This window comes from Punica granatum, chromosome 5 (genome assembly GCF_007655135.1).
Source record: "Punica granatum isolate Tunisia-2019 chromosome 5, ASM765513v2, whole genome shotgun sequence".
NCBI lineage: Eukaryota > Viridiplantae > Streptophyta > Magnoliopsida > Myrtales > Lythraceae > Punica > Punica granatum.
Window position 1 is genome coordinate 26,948,871 of NC_045131.1, and position 14,885 is coordinate 26,963,755.

The window sequence follows — 14,885 nt, forward strand, 5'->3', positions numbered from 1 at the left end:
CATAGGCAAGGAATCCATGTATATGAAATATAATATATATATATATATAATATATCTATATTTATAATCTATAATAAAAGAGCAGCTCTGATTTATTATAAATGTAGATATAGACGTAGATAAATATAGATTTTCGAACAAAGTAGTCTTTTTCAATAAACTAAATGAAGGCTCGCACGTTGCGCATTAGATTATAAGAAATTTGAAGATACAAATCTTGAAGTATAAAAACCTATTGGTATTATTAAATAACGTAATATATGATCTTAATATATATATATATATGTATATATTATATGTGCTTGAGTTTTATGTAAAATTAGGAATTGAGAAAAGAGTCTAAAACTATAGAAATTAATTTAGTATCATTTTTTTTGTTTCATTATAATATGTAAAATATGCATGAAAAACGACATGATAAGAAAATTTAAAAATATTCAATTTTAATTCTTATAAAGTAAGTATATTCCCTTATTACTTTTACTAATATACATATACAAAAATATTTACAACAGAAATATACGAAATATCTTTCTTCAGTATTATACGATTTAAGATAATTATCCTATAAAAGTAAATTGAGTGAAAAATTAAAATAAATCTCATAAGATAGAATTATCGTATATTTGATCATGCATCAAATGGTTAAACTCAAAATATATACATATAAACGAAGTTGATTATTGATAGTAAAAATCAATATTAGTGTTATCATTGTTATGACTACTCGAATCAAACTTTATAAAAATAAATAAATAAAAATATTGAATTCAAAGTTGTTGAAAAAAAGATCTCTATTGAAGGATTTTAATTAATAAATCAACACCCATAGTAAAACCAGAATAAAGATTTCATTAAAACAATCAATATTGAACAATTAGTTTGAAATTCGTATTAGAAATTCACTGTAAAAATTAAAATTCAACCAAAGAATAAAGAATAAATAAATAAATCTATTGAACTCGAAGTTCGTGGAGAAAAGATGTCCATTAAATTATGAAATAATAATAAAAAATAAATTTTCAAGGTATATAAATTAGAAAAATCTTACAATTATTGAAGCGACACTCACAACGGAATTGGAATAAAGATCATGTCAAAATAATCAATATCGAAACAATCAATTTTGAATTTGCATTAATAAATTCATTTAATAAATCAAAGTTCAACTAAGAAAAAGAAAATTTTGGATAAGATTATTAAAAGAATCAATATCGAAGCAATTAGTTTAAAATTTTTCATTAAAAAATTTATGCAACAAATCAAAATTCAACCAAAAATAAGAATAAATAAAGCTAGTGAACTCTAAGTTCATGGAGAAAAAGATTTCCATTAAATTATGAAATAAAAATAAAGAAGAAATATTCAAGCTATATAAATTAAAAGTCTTACAATTACTGAAGTAACACTCACAATAAAATTGAAATAGAGATCATGTCAAAACAATCGATATATAAACAAACAATTTAGAATTTGCATTAAAATTTTCATTCAACAAATCAAAGTTTAACAAAGAAAAAGAAAATTTTGGAGGAGATAATTAAAACAATCAATATCGAAGGAATTAGTTTGAAACGACAGAAGCGATACACCCATAATGGAACTAAAATAGGGATCCTATCAAAATAATAAATTTTAAATTTACATTAAAAAGTTCATTCAGCGAATCAAAATCCAACAAAGAAAAAGAAAAATTTGGGAAATGAAGGGAAAAAAGATGTTAAAATCATATATAGAATATAGAATTATATATCTGTCGTTCTACTTTCCGTTTTGCTTCCCATATATATACATGTATACATTCATAAAGGTAATATTATCCAATATATTCATATATATTTTTTTGGTTTGGACTTATGTGTGTATATATATATATATACACTTTTTCGATAATCTTATGTATATATTAAATATATAATATATTCCGTTAATATCTTTTGCTGTGAAGAAAGGACGTATATGCATATATTATGCAAACCGCATCTATGCAAAAGAATCGATATACATATATGTTTTGAACATCCTTTTCACTTATATATATATGTGTGTGTGTGTTTGGACTTCTGTATATATTTAATAGATACATATATCCCGTTGATATCTTTGCTGAGAAGAAAGATATATAATAATAATTTAAAATTTTAATGGTATATATTCTGCTGTATATTCTTGCCTTGTTTATAATATATATATATATATATTTATTTATTTATTTATTTATTTTTATTGGGCTATTTTTGGATATAAACAATATATTCAATTATAACAATTTATATGAGAATGTTTTCTTGATAAAAAAATATAAAAATTTCCTTATAAATGATAGCATAGTACAACAAGAGAGTTCTATTTATTATTTTTTGATAATGCGACGACATGAAAATTAGCTCGAGACCCAATTATTATATATATAGATATAGATATAGATATATAGATGTAATAGTATATTTTTATTGATTGTAAACTACTATTTTCAATAGTTTATAACACATTTTATATAATAAAATTAGCAAAAAAAAGGTTTATATCTTACAATGTATGGGTTCCACTACTAGTAATTATAAGGCGGAGCTGGCATGGGCCAAGATGACCTTAGAATGTTCGAGTTGCATAATGTAATATTTCAGATTTTTGAGTTTTTTAATTTTTTTTAGATTATTGAGTTTTTTAATAATTTTTGGCGAGTTAAAAATTACAAATCGTGGATCAATCATTTTATTTCACAAATTCTGAACTTTTAAAATTCCAAAATAATTTTGAGTTTTTCTAATTTTTAATATTAAATATTAAAAATTAACTTACTGGAATTTTATGAATATTTCTAATATTGACCACTGAATGGAACATTTTTTGATTATTTTTAAATTTTTAATTTTTATAATAAATTTAATAAAACGATGTTTTTTTAAAATTTTAAAAAAGATATCCTATGATAACATCCGATGAAACAAAATATTAATCTAATTCAATATTAGTCATATGTATATAATATAACATATTTTTATTAATTGTAAATTACGATGAATAACAATTTAGAGTGTCTATGGTATATAATAAGTTTGACAAAAAAATCACTTTATATCATGTACAACGCTAGTTCTCCACAACTAGTATATCTACAATCAAAGAGAGAAGAATTGCCTATTTTATGAGTTTTTGAAAATATTAAAATGGATTATATAAAGTTACTTAATTACTAATTTTAAAAGGAATCTATCGATTAGAAAGAATTCAGTTTTAAATATTTCAATAATTACACATTACATTTCATCTCCAACCCCCCCCCCCCCTCCCCCCCCCTAATTTTTCATGATTTGGAAAAAAAAATTGACATGTTCGATCTCTTTCAAGAATCAATTCAATGCACTCAATACTTTCAATTTCAAATGTGAGCTTCCCAATTTAAAGATTTGTCTTCAATACGGTCGGAAATCTTGCCCATGCAGATTAAACTAAACGTTTGCCTCAAGTATGTCGAAAATAAATGACAAGACTATATTAGCGGTTGTTTGGCAGCGTCAGAATCAGGCCTTATTCAAAAGGGTATAGATCTTATTTGTTATCGTTGATCAAAGGCATGGATGACACACATATAGTCAACAATTAGACAGGGCACCGGCACAAACATGACTAGCTCTATCTACGGATATGTCGGAGCGGGTCTCGGTTCATAGGACCATTTGGCACATCAGGCCAGAAAAGAACCAGTGAAACTAGCCGGTGCTATGAATCCATAAAAATATGGATAGAGTAGATTGGCATAAATCCCCAAATAATTTTGATCCTCGGACCGGTTCAGAAGCTCGGAGTTTTATTCGATATATGAGGGGCTGAAGATCTCTTTGGAAAAAAACACCTTTTGGCTTCTAGGTGTTTCTCTCTAATTATTGGCCTCAGCTCATGGTTTCTTCCACTGAAAACGCAGAGCATAAAAAAGCTACTCTAATTATGGACATCGTATGTTCAACAACCTGCTACATTACAATGGGAGAACTTAGGACCTGAAAAGAAATAGAATACGAAATGTCCTAAACCAAATTCATAATTACAGTGTCAAAACATGGTATTGTGCACGAACAAGTATCCGGAGCACTCACCCGAGTGGAGAGAAGGTGAATGGCCAGAGAGTTGAGGCCCTTCGATTGATTCCATTTCATCTCCTGGAGCAGATGCACAGTAGTCCTAGAATCGGGGAAAAGTGAAAGACCAGTCAAATCCCCATGGAGGAGGGGGGGAGGAAGACAATTACAAGAGAAGAGCAGAGGAATTATGGGGTAATAAATAAAAAAGAAGATCGATATGTATGTTGGCGACACTGCAGTATTCAGCAATCCAACATGATTTCAAATAAGCATGTTAGTTGGAAAACTGTACAGAATTCATGGTACCGTAAAGTACTTTATAGACGAGTTAAGAGGATTTTTGAACCAGAACCTATCCTGAGTAAGATAACTGGACCAGTTTGCACCATGTAAGACACCAAAGGTTTAGGTTGCGTTTGGTTTCATAGTAGGATTTTAAAATCAGATTTTGATTTTGAAAAGAGTGGTATAAATGGGGCCCACCCTTTGACTTTGTATGAATTATGTTGTTTTATTGTGAAAAAAGTAGTATAAATGGGACCCACTCTTTGACTTTGTATGAGTTATTTTGTTTTGTAATGAGTAGAGTTAAGTTAGAATTGTAATTCTAAAATTACATCCTAAAACCAAACGGGGCCCAGTGTTCTCAGTTCAGGTTCCCATCCAGAACTTAATCCAGAATTCACTATAACCCAACCATAAGGATAGGTTGACCTGATATTGGCCTCAGCTGCTCATGCACACCACTAGGTTCAACAATGTTGTAGCATACACTCTATTCCATTGCACAGTTTCCTTTCACATAATCTTAATCTATAGGAATTATAATCTAACCTTGCAAGATTATGTAGACCCTGGAAGGCTAGTGAAACAATTTGCTGCGTAAGTGAACTATCGAACAGCATGTTCCAAAGAAAGTGTCTAAAAATCATAATTTCTATGCTGAAGATAGAATATAACATAAACTTACCCGAATTGAAGCCCCCTCTTGGTGCAGAGAGCTCTATAATACATGATGAGTCCGTATGGTTCACAGAATCCTCCTGTTGAAATTATCGTCATTATTTAGTTAGAAAAACAAATCGGGCAAACAATAGCTTTTTATTATAAATGTCACAATTTGCAGTAGAAGGGTGAAGTTGAACAAAATGGACACAGCCGCACATTCAGGGGTACTGAAGATTTCCCTCTTCAACATACAAAGAGAACCAACGCACTGTGAAAGTGTTGTAAAAGAGTTTGATTCACCAGTAGTTACTCATGGATCATAACCTTTGAGAAACATAAATAACAGCCAAGAATTACCTCAAGTCCACTCGAACTCTATGATGACTTCTTCCCAGCAAGAATCATCGATATCTGTAGCCCTCTACTGAAAGCCTCATTGAACAAGACTCTCGTCTGCATTTCCTGGAACCCAGGCAACCACGAGAGCAACGCCATAGGAGCCATAACTATAATGCCAAAAAGCATATCGTATAGTCGAGCCAAAGAAACCAGAGTCTCCCACACGATTGTGGACTGAAGAAACGGTCGAAGAACCAAGGCAATTGATATCAGGCCCCACCCAGTTGGAATAAAGGCCAGAAAGCTCTTTACAAGATCGACAAAATTGAACTTCGTGAACTTCAGCAGAATAGTGATCAGCAGGGCCATGACGAGGATAACTATCAGCTGAACAAGACGATAGTACATGTGTTTCTTAGCAGCATACTTGTCACGGGCATAAGCTATAATGATATAAATTCCGATAGCAACAACCATGTAAATCCATGAGAGGAGGTAGACAGCAATACTAGTATCTCCGCCGACAATCTTAAGATGGTAGACAACACCGTACTGGAAGAAGAAGAATCGAAGATCCAGGATGATCTCCAACAGCTTTCCCCACAAACCAGTTGTTCTGAGGTGGTCCTGTTCCTCATGCCACCATGTTTCCCAGCTCTGATCGGCCTTATTTAACATCCCGCCTCCATTCCAAATCCACCTCATGAAGTCCTCATAGTCATACACAGTTTTTAACCAGTCGAAGCCTGACGGATTGAATATAAATGGTGACATGATCCATGAGACGACTAAGAACCAGCTTGAGATAGTCATGAGAATATACACAAAAGTGCTTTTTGCTAATGGGCTCTGAGAAGCATAGACTATGAGAATGACTCCAAGCTCAATTGCCTTCACGAAATGGCTTCGGGCATAGAGCCGGTAATTCTCAGCAAAGCTCTTGTGCTGGACCACGAATCCTCGGCCAGTGGCCCGATATTTGGCCCCACCATGAAGTATGGTACGCCCAAAAAAGTGGGTGCGGGTTCCCATTGAGAAGGTGAAGAAGAAGGACGCCAACTGTAACTGCATGGTTATGAAGTCCCAGACTGCTGGAAGGAACCCATGCTCAAGGGAGTTTTCAACCACCATAGGAAGAGCCGTGAAAAGGCCGAGCTGAACCACAAACTGCTGATTCAGGATCACTTGGAGAGATTTAATGTCGTTGCTACGATCCTTAACTGCCTTCTCGACCCCACTGAGAGCAAGATAGAGGCGGCCCCACAGGAATGCATACACTGTGAGAACTAGCAATAACGAGTTAAAATAGTACCCAATTGTCGAATAAAAGACCGAAAGCATTCTAAAAAAATCAAGCCTGTGGCCCAAACGATAAACATCTCTACTGAGGACTTGCTCGCCATTGCCGCTTGCAACCTTAGCCTCAAACATAGAGATTTGATTCAACCCAACATCCCGTCCTTTACCTACTTGAATATATTCATGGTGGGTCACATTGCCTCCTCTAAGAGTGCAATTAAAGCCTGCAAATATATCCTCGCTGATGTTGATCAGTCTGGAAGCCTTACTGAGCCCACCTCGGGTCAAGAACCAGAACCGATCAAAGACATCTGGGTGGCCATAATGCATTCGAACCTTTAATGGGTTTGCAAGGACACGCTGCCCCAACGTCACAAAGCTCATCTCCTGTGCAGACATGAACCAAGCTAGCGAGGAGACTGAACCAGTAAAAATATTCTCACGAACTCCTAGGATGGTGGGCCTCCTGATCCCATAAAATTTCTTAAATTCTTCCAATAAATTCCGCATTTTAAGTGCCTCCTCGAAGTAGTTATCCTGGTTCATATCAATGGTCTGGACAGCATCCCCTCGGGTGAAGATAATTGCATGGTTCTGATTCTCGGGCTTTCCTTCCCCCAGCTTAATGGGTCCTGGAAGCTGTACTCGGTATATTTCGACCTCCCTTTGCAACTGCTGGTCATATTTTACTAGAACGGAGTAATACTCGACCTCTTCCCTCCCCAAGTGGACCTCATCTACATAGGCAACACGAAGAGCCTCATTGTTCTTTAGGAGGTTAAAGATCTCATCAGCCTTTGATTCCTTCTTGGCCTTCTGCTCACCATACACCTGGCATGTGATCACATATGTGAACTTCATTAACGCGATCCCATGCTCGTTCCCCTTGAATAGAAGGCTCACGCCACTGGCAGCTCTGTTGAGGTTCCGATTCTGAGGAGTCGGGGGTGTTTGAACTGAGTTTAAGCGACCATTTCCAGCACTCCCATAGTGTCTCAATGAGAGATGAGAAGCGATGTCCTGTGATCCAATCCTTATGTCCATCTCGGAAGCCAAGTCGAGAAATGAGAGCATCTTCAAGGCCCTGTCAATTAAACCCACTCACAGATCTCAGGAAAAGAAATTTCAGGGTTTTAGGCGCAACCTTAAAAAGTCTAGTAGAAGTTAAGTTTTATGGAGTTCTGATAAGCAAATCCATGCAGTCTTTCCTAATTTAGTAAGACTCATTTCTCTTTCCTAGTTCATTGGCCCTAGAGGCGATTACGACGGTAGCTTGGCAAGTCTCTCATGATAACTAGACGTGCTATATTAAATAAAATCCCTCCCCCATTTCTGGAATATTTATCTCAAAGTTTTTCTTTTCTTGCTAGTTCTGCACTACCTGTAGTAATACATCATCCCCCTGACAGTCCGGGATAGTGTCTGGCCCCTGTATGATGCCCATTGGCGCAAATCTCTTACCCGACTTGTCCACAGCTCATTCTCATCCTCCATCCCATCTCTCCGCATCCTTTCCAGGAAATTCCTCCACTCGTCCTCATAGATCCTTTGCAGATAAAACAGAGTCGAAATCCCATCCTCATTCTCACTTCTAAGACTTTCTTTCCCGAACAATACTTCCTCATCATAATACGGAGTCAGCACACTAAAAGCCATCATCTTCTCCACATAAGGAGCACGAGGCATGTTCATAAAGAGTGAGTTGCTAAAGAAAGCAATCCTCCTTCTGGCCTCAAGGTTCGAAGGGACATTTTGCATCTTGTCTCTTGAAGTGAGAATAGTATGGAGTCTTCTCAGGTGCCTATAGAAGATCGAGTCCTCATCATCATCAGGAAGTTCGATTGCATTCTCGAAGAGGAACCCTGCATCAGTCCCAGGGTCTCGTGGGGCCAATCCTTCCTGCCTCAATATGGCAATAGGCTTTTTTAACTTTGGAAATTCCCGAACAGCTAATTCATACAGAGCCTGAAGCACGTTGACAATCTCACTTATATCCTTGCTCAGGCTCATCAGAAGCTCAACGAGGGATATCAACTTGGCGTGGATCTGGGGGAGAACTGTCATTTTGTAGTCTCTGGTGAGTTCCTCTCGCCCAATGGTCTCCTCTATAACGTATAAGAGTTTCATCACAATAGACTTCTCCTCGGTTTCTTCCTTGATTATCAACGTGATCAAGTACTTGATGCTATCATAAGCTTCAATCACAGCGCATCTCCTGTACTCATTCGCACAAATCCTTGACCATAGGAACCTATCTGGAAAATCCGCCAACTCAGAAGCCTGACTGAGAGCGAGGAGAAGCTCGTTACATAGGAGGGCACATGGCCACCTAATAACCCTAATGTTCCAGCAATTGGGAGGGAGTTCCAAGAGTTCAAAATCTTGATCGCTGATCAGATCTTCCTCCCTCATAGTTATTATGATCTCGTTCCATATAAGGGCAAACCTAGTCGCCTCCACTTGACTCGACTCGATCTTCTTGAACGGTTGACCGAGACCATACCGTAATTTCAAACGATGGATCGCATCTCTCAGCTTCCTCACCATTGTTGCCTTGGTTGTTGACATTTGTTCTTCAGGCATGAGATTAAACTGCATTGCACTCGCAAAGAACTGGAACCTAAGTCTTAGCTGCCCAATATTCCTAATCTCGCCCAAATGAGAGAATAAACCAATAGCTCCACCCACGAACGCAGAGAAGATAGAATACCAGATTTGAATATCCATAAAATAGATTATGATCACTGGCGCCCATATCAAGATCACGGACAACCGGTTCGTGTTGCCGAAAAACTCATGCCACTGGTAGGTTATGTTTCTGGCTTTAAGAAGGGCCTTGGTGGGACCCACCAAGGGGCTGATCTGAAGGAAGTAACTGAAGCAGATCTTACTGATCAGAACGACTGCCCAGAAAAGAGCATACTTGATGTTATTAACAAGTCCTTCTCTAACTCCACGACCAACGAAAATTCTAGTATGGAACCACCACGTAAATACATAAATCACGCTCCAGTCTAACTCTTCAATCAAGATCCGAATCCAAGGGAGGACAAAGAGTGCCAAGGCAAGCAATTCCGGGATTATGAACACGAGGGCAGTCTCAAGGAATACGAAAATCTTGCGGTTAGCCTCACCGGACCAATTCCCATCGGAGTTCTTCTGGATCCAAATTTGGCCATAGAAAACTCCGAAGACTATAGTCCACGTAAGGGCAACAAGTCCCTTCAGAACCATCCTCAATCCCAGTAACTTTGTCTCCCTGGAGACCAGACTGTACTGGGTCCCAGCATCAAGGATCGCCTGCCAAAACCGAAGGCCAGACCAAGTGATGAAAATTGTTAAGAGCTCCACCTGCACATCTCTCTTCTCCAGTGCCTGCCAAGGGTAGTCGGTCTCGGGCCAAGCGACTATGATCATCGCCTGCAAGAATAAGATCAAGCCCACCCAAAGCCGATCAAAGCTTCGAAAGACATTCCAGAACGACCTTTGCTCCACGAATCCTGTCTTCCCGACCCTCAGGCTCTTGTCAGTGCTTGCAAAGTAGGTGCTGCTAGGATCAATCGGCCATTTCAGGGAATAGAAGCATCTCCGGCTCCAGAAATACTCATTTAGATCATCGTAGTTCCTCCATGCAGAATGCGGGGCTGACCCATTCCGGCTACTCTCGACCTCGACCTTGATCGTCTGGTAAATGGGCATGACCACACACTTAAGAAAGGCATTTTGGCCAGAAATAGAGGGCAAGAATGGGCGGCCGGTGTCTTTGTCGATATCATCCTCGACAATGTGGTTCAGTTCCATGGCCATGTGGTGGAAAATATAGCAGAGGCACTCAGGCATGAACCGGAGGTTCGCAGCCTCACCCCAGATGAGGAGGTAAAGGGCAATATACATGAGCTCACGGCGGAGCCCCGCGGTGTCATTCCTATGGGAAAGCCAAAGACTGGACCTCCTGCCTGGGAGAATCACATGCAAAATAAATGAATCCCTAAATACACTAAAAGACACAGCAGTCATAGAAGCACATCATAACAACACGCTCGGCATCAGGAATCCCGTATTTATGAGCTGGTGTAAGACATAGCAATGCAAGACTGGCTTGCTAATAAGACCAGAGACAAAAAAACCGGAAAAGGAAGCTAATCACCTAGCATCCTGCAGGCTACACATCATCCCCTTGTATGGCAATACTGAGCCTTAACAGTATCGACATCCTTACAACAGCATCTAAACAGCAATATGCAGCCTCGAGAATCCAACATCACCCACCCAGATGTACTAAGAAGATCTCACGCGTAAGAACAAACAATCTAAGCATAATCTTTGTCTAAACTCGGAAACATCAACAAATTTGCCAAAAAAGACGTACCCAATGTCGCATTATACGAAAACAACACGAAAAGTAGCAAAACGCTATCAATTTGATTAGAATTACTTCCTTCTTTTATCAAGAGAATTAACTAATTATGTTTGGCAGACCTAAGTAGGAGCACCAGGAGGTGTAGTTCTTGAGGAGCTGCTTGCGGAAGTTGTGGACGACGGCGGGATAGAGGGCGTCCGGGGAGGGAGGCGGCGGCGTCAGCCGCATCTGAGAATTCGCGAGGTGGAGCACCAAATGCTCCCTCTGGTTCCTCACGTTGTCAGCCTGGAACCCGAAGAAGTGCCCCACCCAGTCCATCAGGTCCATGTCCGGCATCCACTGCACGAACGGCGGCTTCCTCAGGTCGTCCACCAGCCTCAGCGCCGCCGCCACCGCCCTCACCTCCGGGTACCGAAGCGAGGGGTGGTCCGTCAGCAGGAGGTCGTGGATTGGAATTATATTGTACACCTCCGACGGCCTCGGAGGCGGGGGCGGGTACCCCGTCTCCCGGCGGCGCGTGGCCAGAGGGCGCTGCCTGAGGTTCATGACGGAGGAAGTTGGAGGTGGCTGGTCTCGGTTTAGGCGGCGGCCCGATTACCCCCGCGGCGCGTGGACTGTAGCTGCCTGCCCAGCTTCATAACCGGGAGTTTGAGCTCAGTGGGTCCTCAAAAAACATTCCTTTCGCTTCTCATTCCCTTACCCAAAAACACAAACATAGAGAGAGAGAGAGAGGTGATGTTAATGGCGAGGCGGGGAGTTTCAGTGGGGAGAGAGAGGGGAGAAAGGAGGAAGACGAAGATGACTGACTTGCTTGAGGTTTTGGACTGGAAAGTAATTTGGATAATGCACGAAAGCGAAACTGACGCTGGACTGAAAAGGTATGGGAGGAAGCAAATCGTCTCACGGATGAGTCCCTCTATCTTTAGGATCTCTCGCAATTAAGTCCCTGAGTTAATTTCTTTTCTTTACTTATAAAGTTCAAATCTTGTCTTGGGAAAAAAAAAAGAAAAAGAAAAAAAGGAATAAGCAACTATCACCAACCATCCGGACGAGTTAACAGCCGATCGCGAAGCCAGCGACCTCATATTAAGAGCCGTGGTATCTCACATCTCGTTAAATAAATCACTTTCAAACCGTGTTATCGATTTATCGAAAAATGACACATCTGATATGGACCGTAATCTCACAAGCACAATGATGGCAATTGACTAAATCACCCCCATGACTACTGTCCGATGAGGTTGGTCAAGGAGTAGCAATCAAGGGAGAGGTTTTACCATATAGTTTGGAAGTAATTGCTAATGAAAAGCATGTTTTGATGGGGAAAATTAAGATAGAATCAAAATGAATAAAATCAAGAAATTTCAAATATGATATTTGGTGAGATTATCCGTGTCTATTATTAATTATTAATATTTATATATCATTATAATAGGTCCGTGAACCTCTCGTATAACCAAAAAAAAAAGAATGAATCAAATCATGGCACATTAAAGACAAGGTTGAATCGAACCCAGAACAAAATTGAGGATGAAATTGGAGAATCAGATAAAGATTGGGACCAAAATGACTTTGTCTCTAAAGTAAAAAAAAAATTGTTTTCGGTTTTTCTAATTATTTTTATTTTCCCCATAAGAAAAAGATCTGACATCCTGAAAGGGCTTTTGTTTTCCCCGTGGATGGTGTACGTTCCGGCACGCGCGGGGAGAGCGAGTGAGAACCACGGACCAATGGTGGAGGCGGGAAGTGGGAACCCAAGTGGGACCCAGGGGGTAACTGTCTTCAATTCTCGCCATTATTGAAAATCCGGAATCCTTTGGGGAAAAGCGAAAAGATGCAAAAAACTCACTGCTTTCATACCAACGATAAATAAAAATTTCCAAAATATTCCACTTTTTTTCTTTTATCTCTCCTTTTTAGGAAAAGGACGACAACGTTTGGGGACACTTCCACGTGGGCAATTGATCCTCCACAGTCGTCAGCAGGCAAATTAAGGACGCTTGCTTGGGGATATTTTCTTAGGGGGCGTTTGGTTCGAATATGTTAGGATGACGGCAAACATAAGGAAATTTTACGTGGAAAAGACACGTTTTGATCCATAAATTTTGATATTTTTTTATCATGTTTGCTCTAATATTTTTATTTTCTTGTTTTCGTCCACAATCTTACGGTTTTTTGCCGCTTTATTCCGACAGCTCATTTTCCCCTTATAAAACACATTTTCCATCCAAAAATAATTTTCACAATAATTACAATTTTGTAAGTAACAAAAAATTCAAAAATTGCGTGTAATTAAGGAAAAACATGTAAAATAAAAGAAAATTTCTTAAGGCAGATCCTTCTTGCGAGTTCTTTCACCAGCCATTGCCACCCCAAGAGAGGTCATCGTATAGGACAATCACCAACTAGGGAGCCCCCGGGAGAGTTAAAAGAAATTAAAAAATAAAAATATTTTAAAAATATCTTTAGACAAAAAATGTATCTTTAATGAAAAATGGATGACGGATTAGAATGGTTAAAAAAAGAGCAAAAAGTGGAGGACGAGAATGACAAAAAATAAAGGTTTTATGACCAAAATGATAAAAAGGACAAAGGAAAAGGGTGAAGAATAAAAGTGTCCTTTTCTTTATCAATATTTGGTTTCGAATCATAATTATTTTTGCTAATAAAAGTCTCTGCATACAAATTAGTGGGACATTCTTAGGTAGTGTTTGGATTATGAGCAATGCTCAACTCAACTCCATCCAGTTTGCTACCTGATAAAGTAACTCAGCGTTTTCAAAACTGTGGGTCCTAGTAGCACAACGGTAGGTCAAAGTTGGCTTCTCCACATAAGACCGTTCGAAGGCATGCAACTTGCTAAGAAACGTCAAGCTCCTCCTCTTTCGAATCATCTGTAGGGTTCGAAACGGAGAGGAAATTGCCTGCAGGAATCTCAAAGTGAGGGCGGAAACTCCCGATTGGTGAGTGGGTTCCGTCAATTTCATGAATTACTCACCTCCATTCCATCAATTCCATCGATTCCTCACTGCCTTTCCGTCAATTTCGTCGATTTCACAGACTATGCGTCTGTGACGAGCAGCGGGCAAAGGTGCTGCGCTACACAGTGAAAAGGGGATATTGTCAGGAGTTATTCGCGTTGAACTGTACCGTGGCACGCGTTGTTTGATCTCCCGAATAATCTTCTATTGTAGGAGCCCCCTCCGACTGCTCTTCAAGGACGACTCTGCTCCTTTAAGAAGTGATGGACTAGATTTTGGAGAAGCATCCGCATTTGAGGTATGTTACGTGGACCTTTGTCTCCATTTGTGCTTCTCGTTTGAAGATTTCTTTGTTTTTCTTCGATTGGCTGCTCATTGGAAGCTATGATGCAATGAAATGATTCATTGAATGCCCTGAAAGCTCAATTCCAGCTCAGTTTGCAAGTGTTTTTGTCACGACTGTGATTGCTTTTGCTCTCTCGTGTTATACAACTTGCTAAAACCTGACTGAGCTGTTTGTTATTTTGTTGCGAAATTGTCTTGTTAGAGAAGTTGGTTGCTTGTTCAGACGACTACAGACTGCTACGCATTTGTTGCGAAATTGTCACTGTCATTCATTCTGTTTTGCATGTTCTTTGACCAATCGAAAAGATGCACCTACTACATGCATCATGGCTCAGTTTCAATGTGTTTAGTCAGGCCTGTGATTGCTTTTCCTCTCTGCTGTTATACAGCTTGCTCAATCCTGGATGAGCTGTTAGTTATTTTGTTGCGAAATTAAACTCGTAGAGAAGTTCGTTGCGTGTCTTAGAACATACTGCTACGCATTTATTTTTTCCCAAAGAGTCATATGGATTGAACCGACATGGGAGTCGC

The 14,885-nt window shown here is 38.8% G+C and overlaps 1 protein-coding gene across 3 annotated transcripts; it reads right to left on the bottom strand.

The window, feature by feature from the left end:
- Positions 1-3,721: 3,721 nt before the first annotated feature.
- Positions 3,722-11,872, bottom strand: LOC116209425 (callose synthase 11). 3 transcript variants are annotated; one of them, XM_031543058.1, is made up of 6 exons: positions 11,148-11,872; positions 8,050-10,624; positions 5,388-7,752; positions 5,053-5,125; positions 4,098-4,182; positions 3,722-3,971 (listed from the first exon to the last, which is right to left on the bottom strand). In XM_031543058.1, the coding sequence occupies exons 1-3, from the start codon at positions 11,572-11,574 to the stop codon at positions 5,406-5,408; spliced, it is 5,349 nt and encodes a 1,782-aa protein (XP_031398918.1). In that variant the 5' UTR covers positions 11,575-11,872; the 3' UTR covers positions 3,722-3,971; positions 4,098-4,182; positions 5,053-5,125; positions 5,388-5,405. The 3 variants fall into 3 exon arrangements, with proteins under 3 accessions (XP_031398918.1, XP_031398917.1, XP_031398916.1); XM_031543057.1 differs by having other exon boundaries at positions 3,722-4,001; XM_031543056.1 differs by having other exon boundaries at positions 3,764-4,182.
- Between the last annotated feature and the right edge of the window lie 3,013 nt (positions 11,873-14,885).

Bases quoted from the DNA above. Each gene is read 5' to 3' on its own strand.
- LOC116209425 (XM_031543058.1), bottom strand. From the start codon at position 11,574: ATGAACCTCAGGCAGCGCCCTCTGGCCACGCGCCGCCGGGAGACGGGG. The intron at 10,625-11,147 runs GTCTGCCAAACA...TGATTCTCCCAG, and splicing joins CTCCTGGTGCTCCTACTTAG to GCAGGAGGTCCAGTCTTTGG. The intron at 7,753-8,049 runs GTAGTGCAGAAC...TTTAATTGACAG, and splicing joins GGGATGATGTATTACTACAG to GGCCTTGAAGATGCTCTCAT.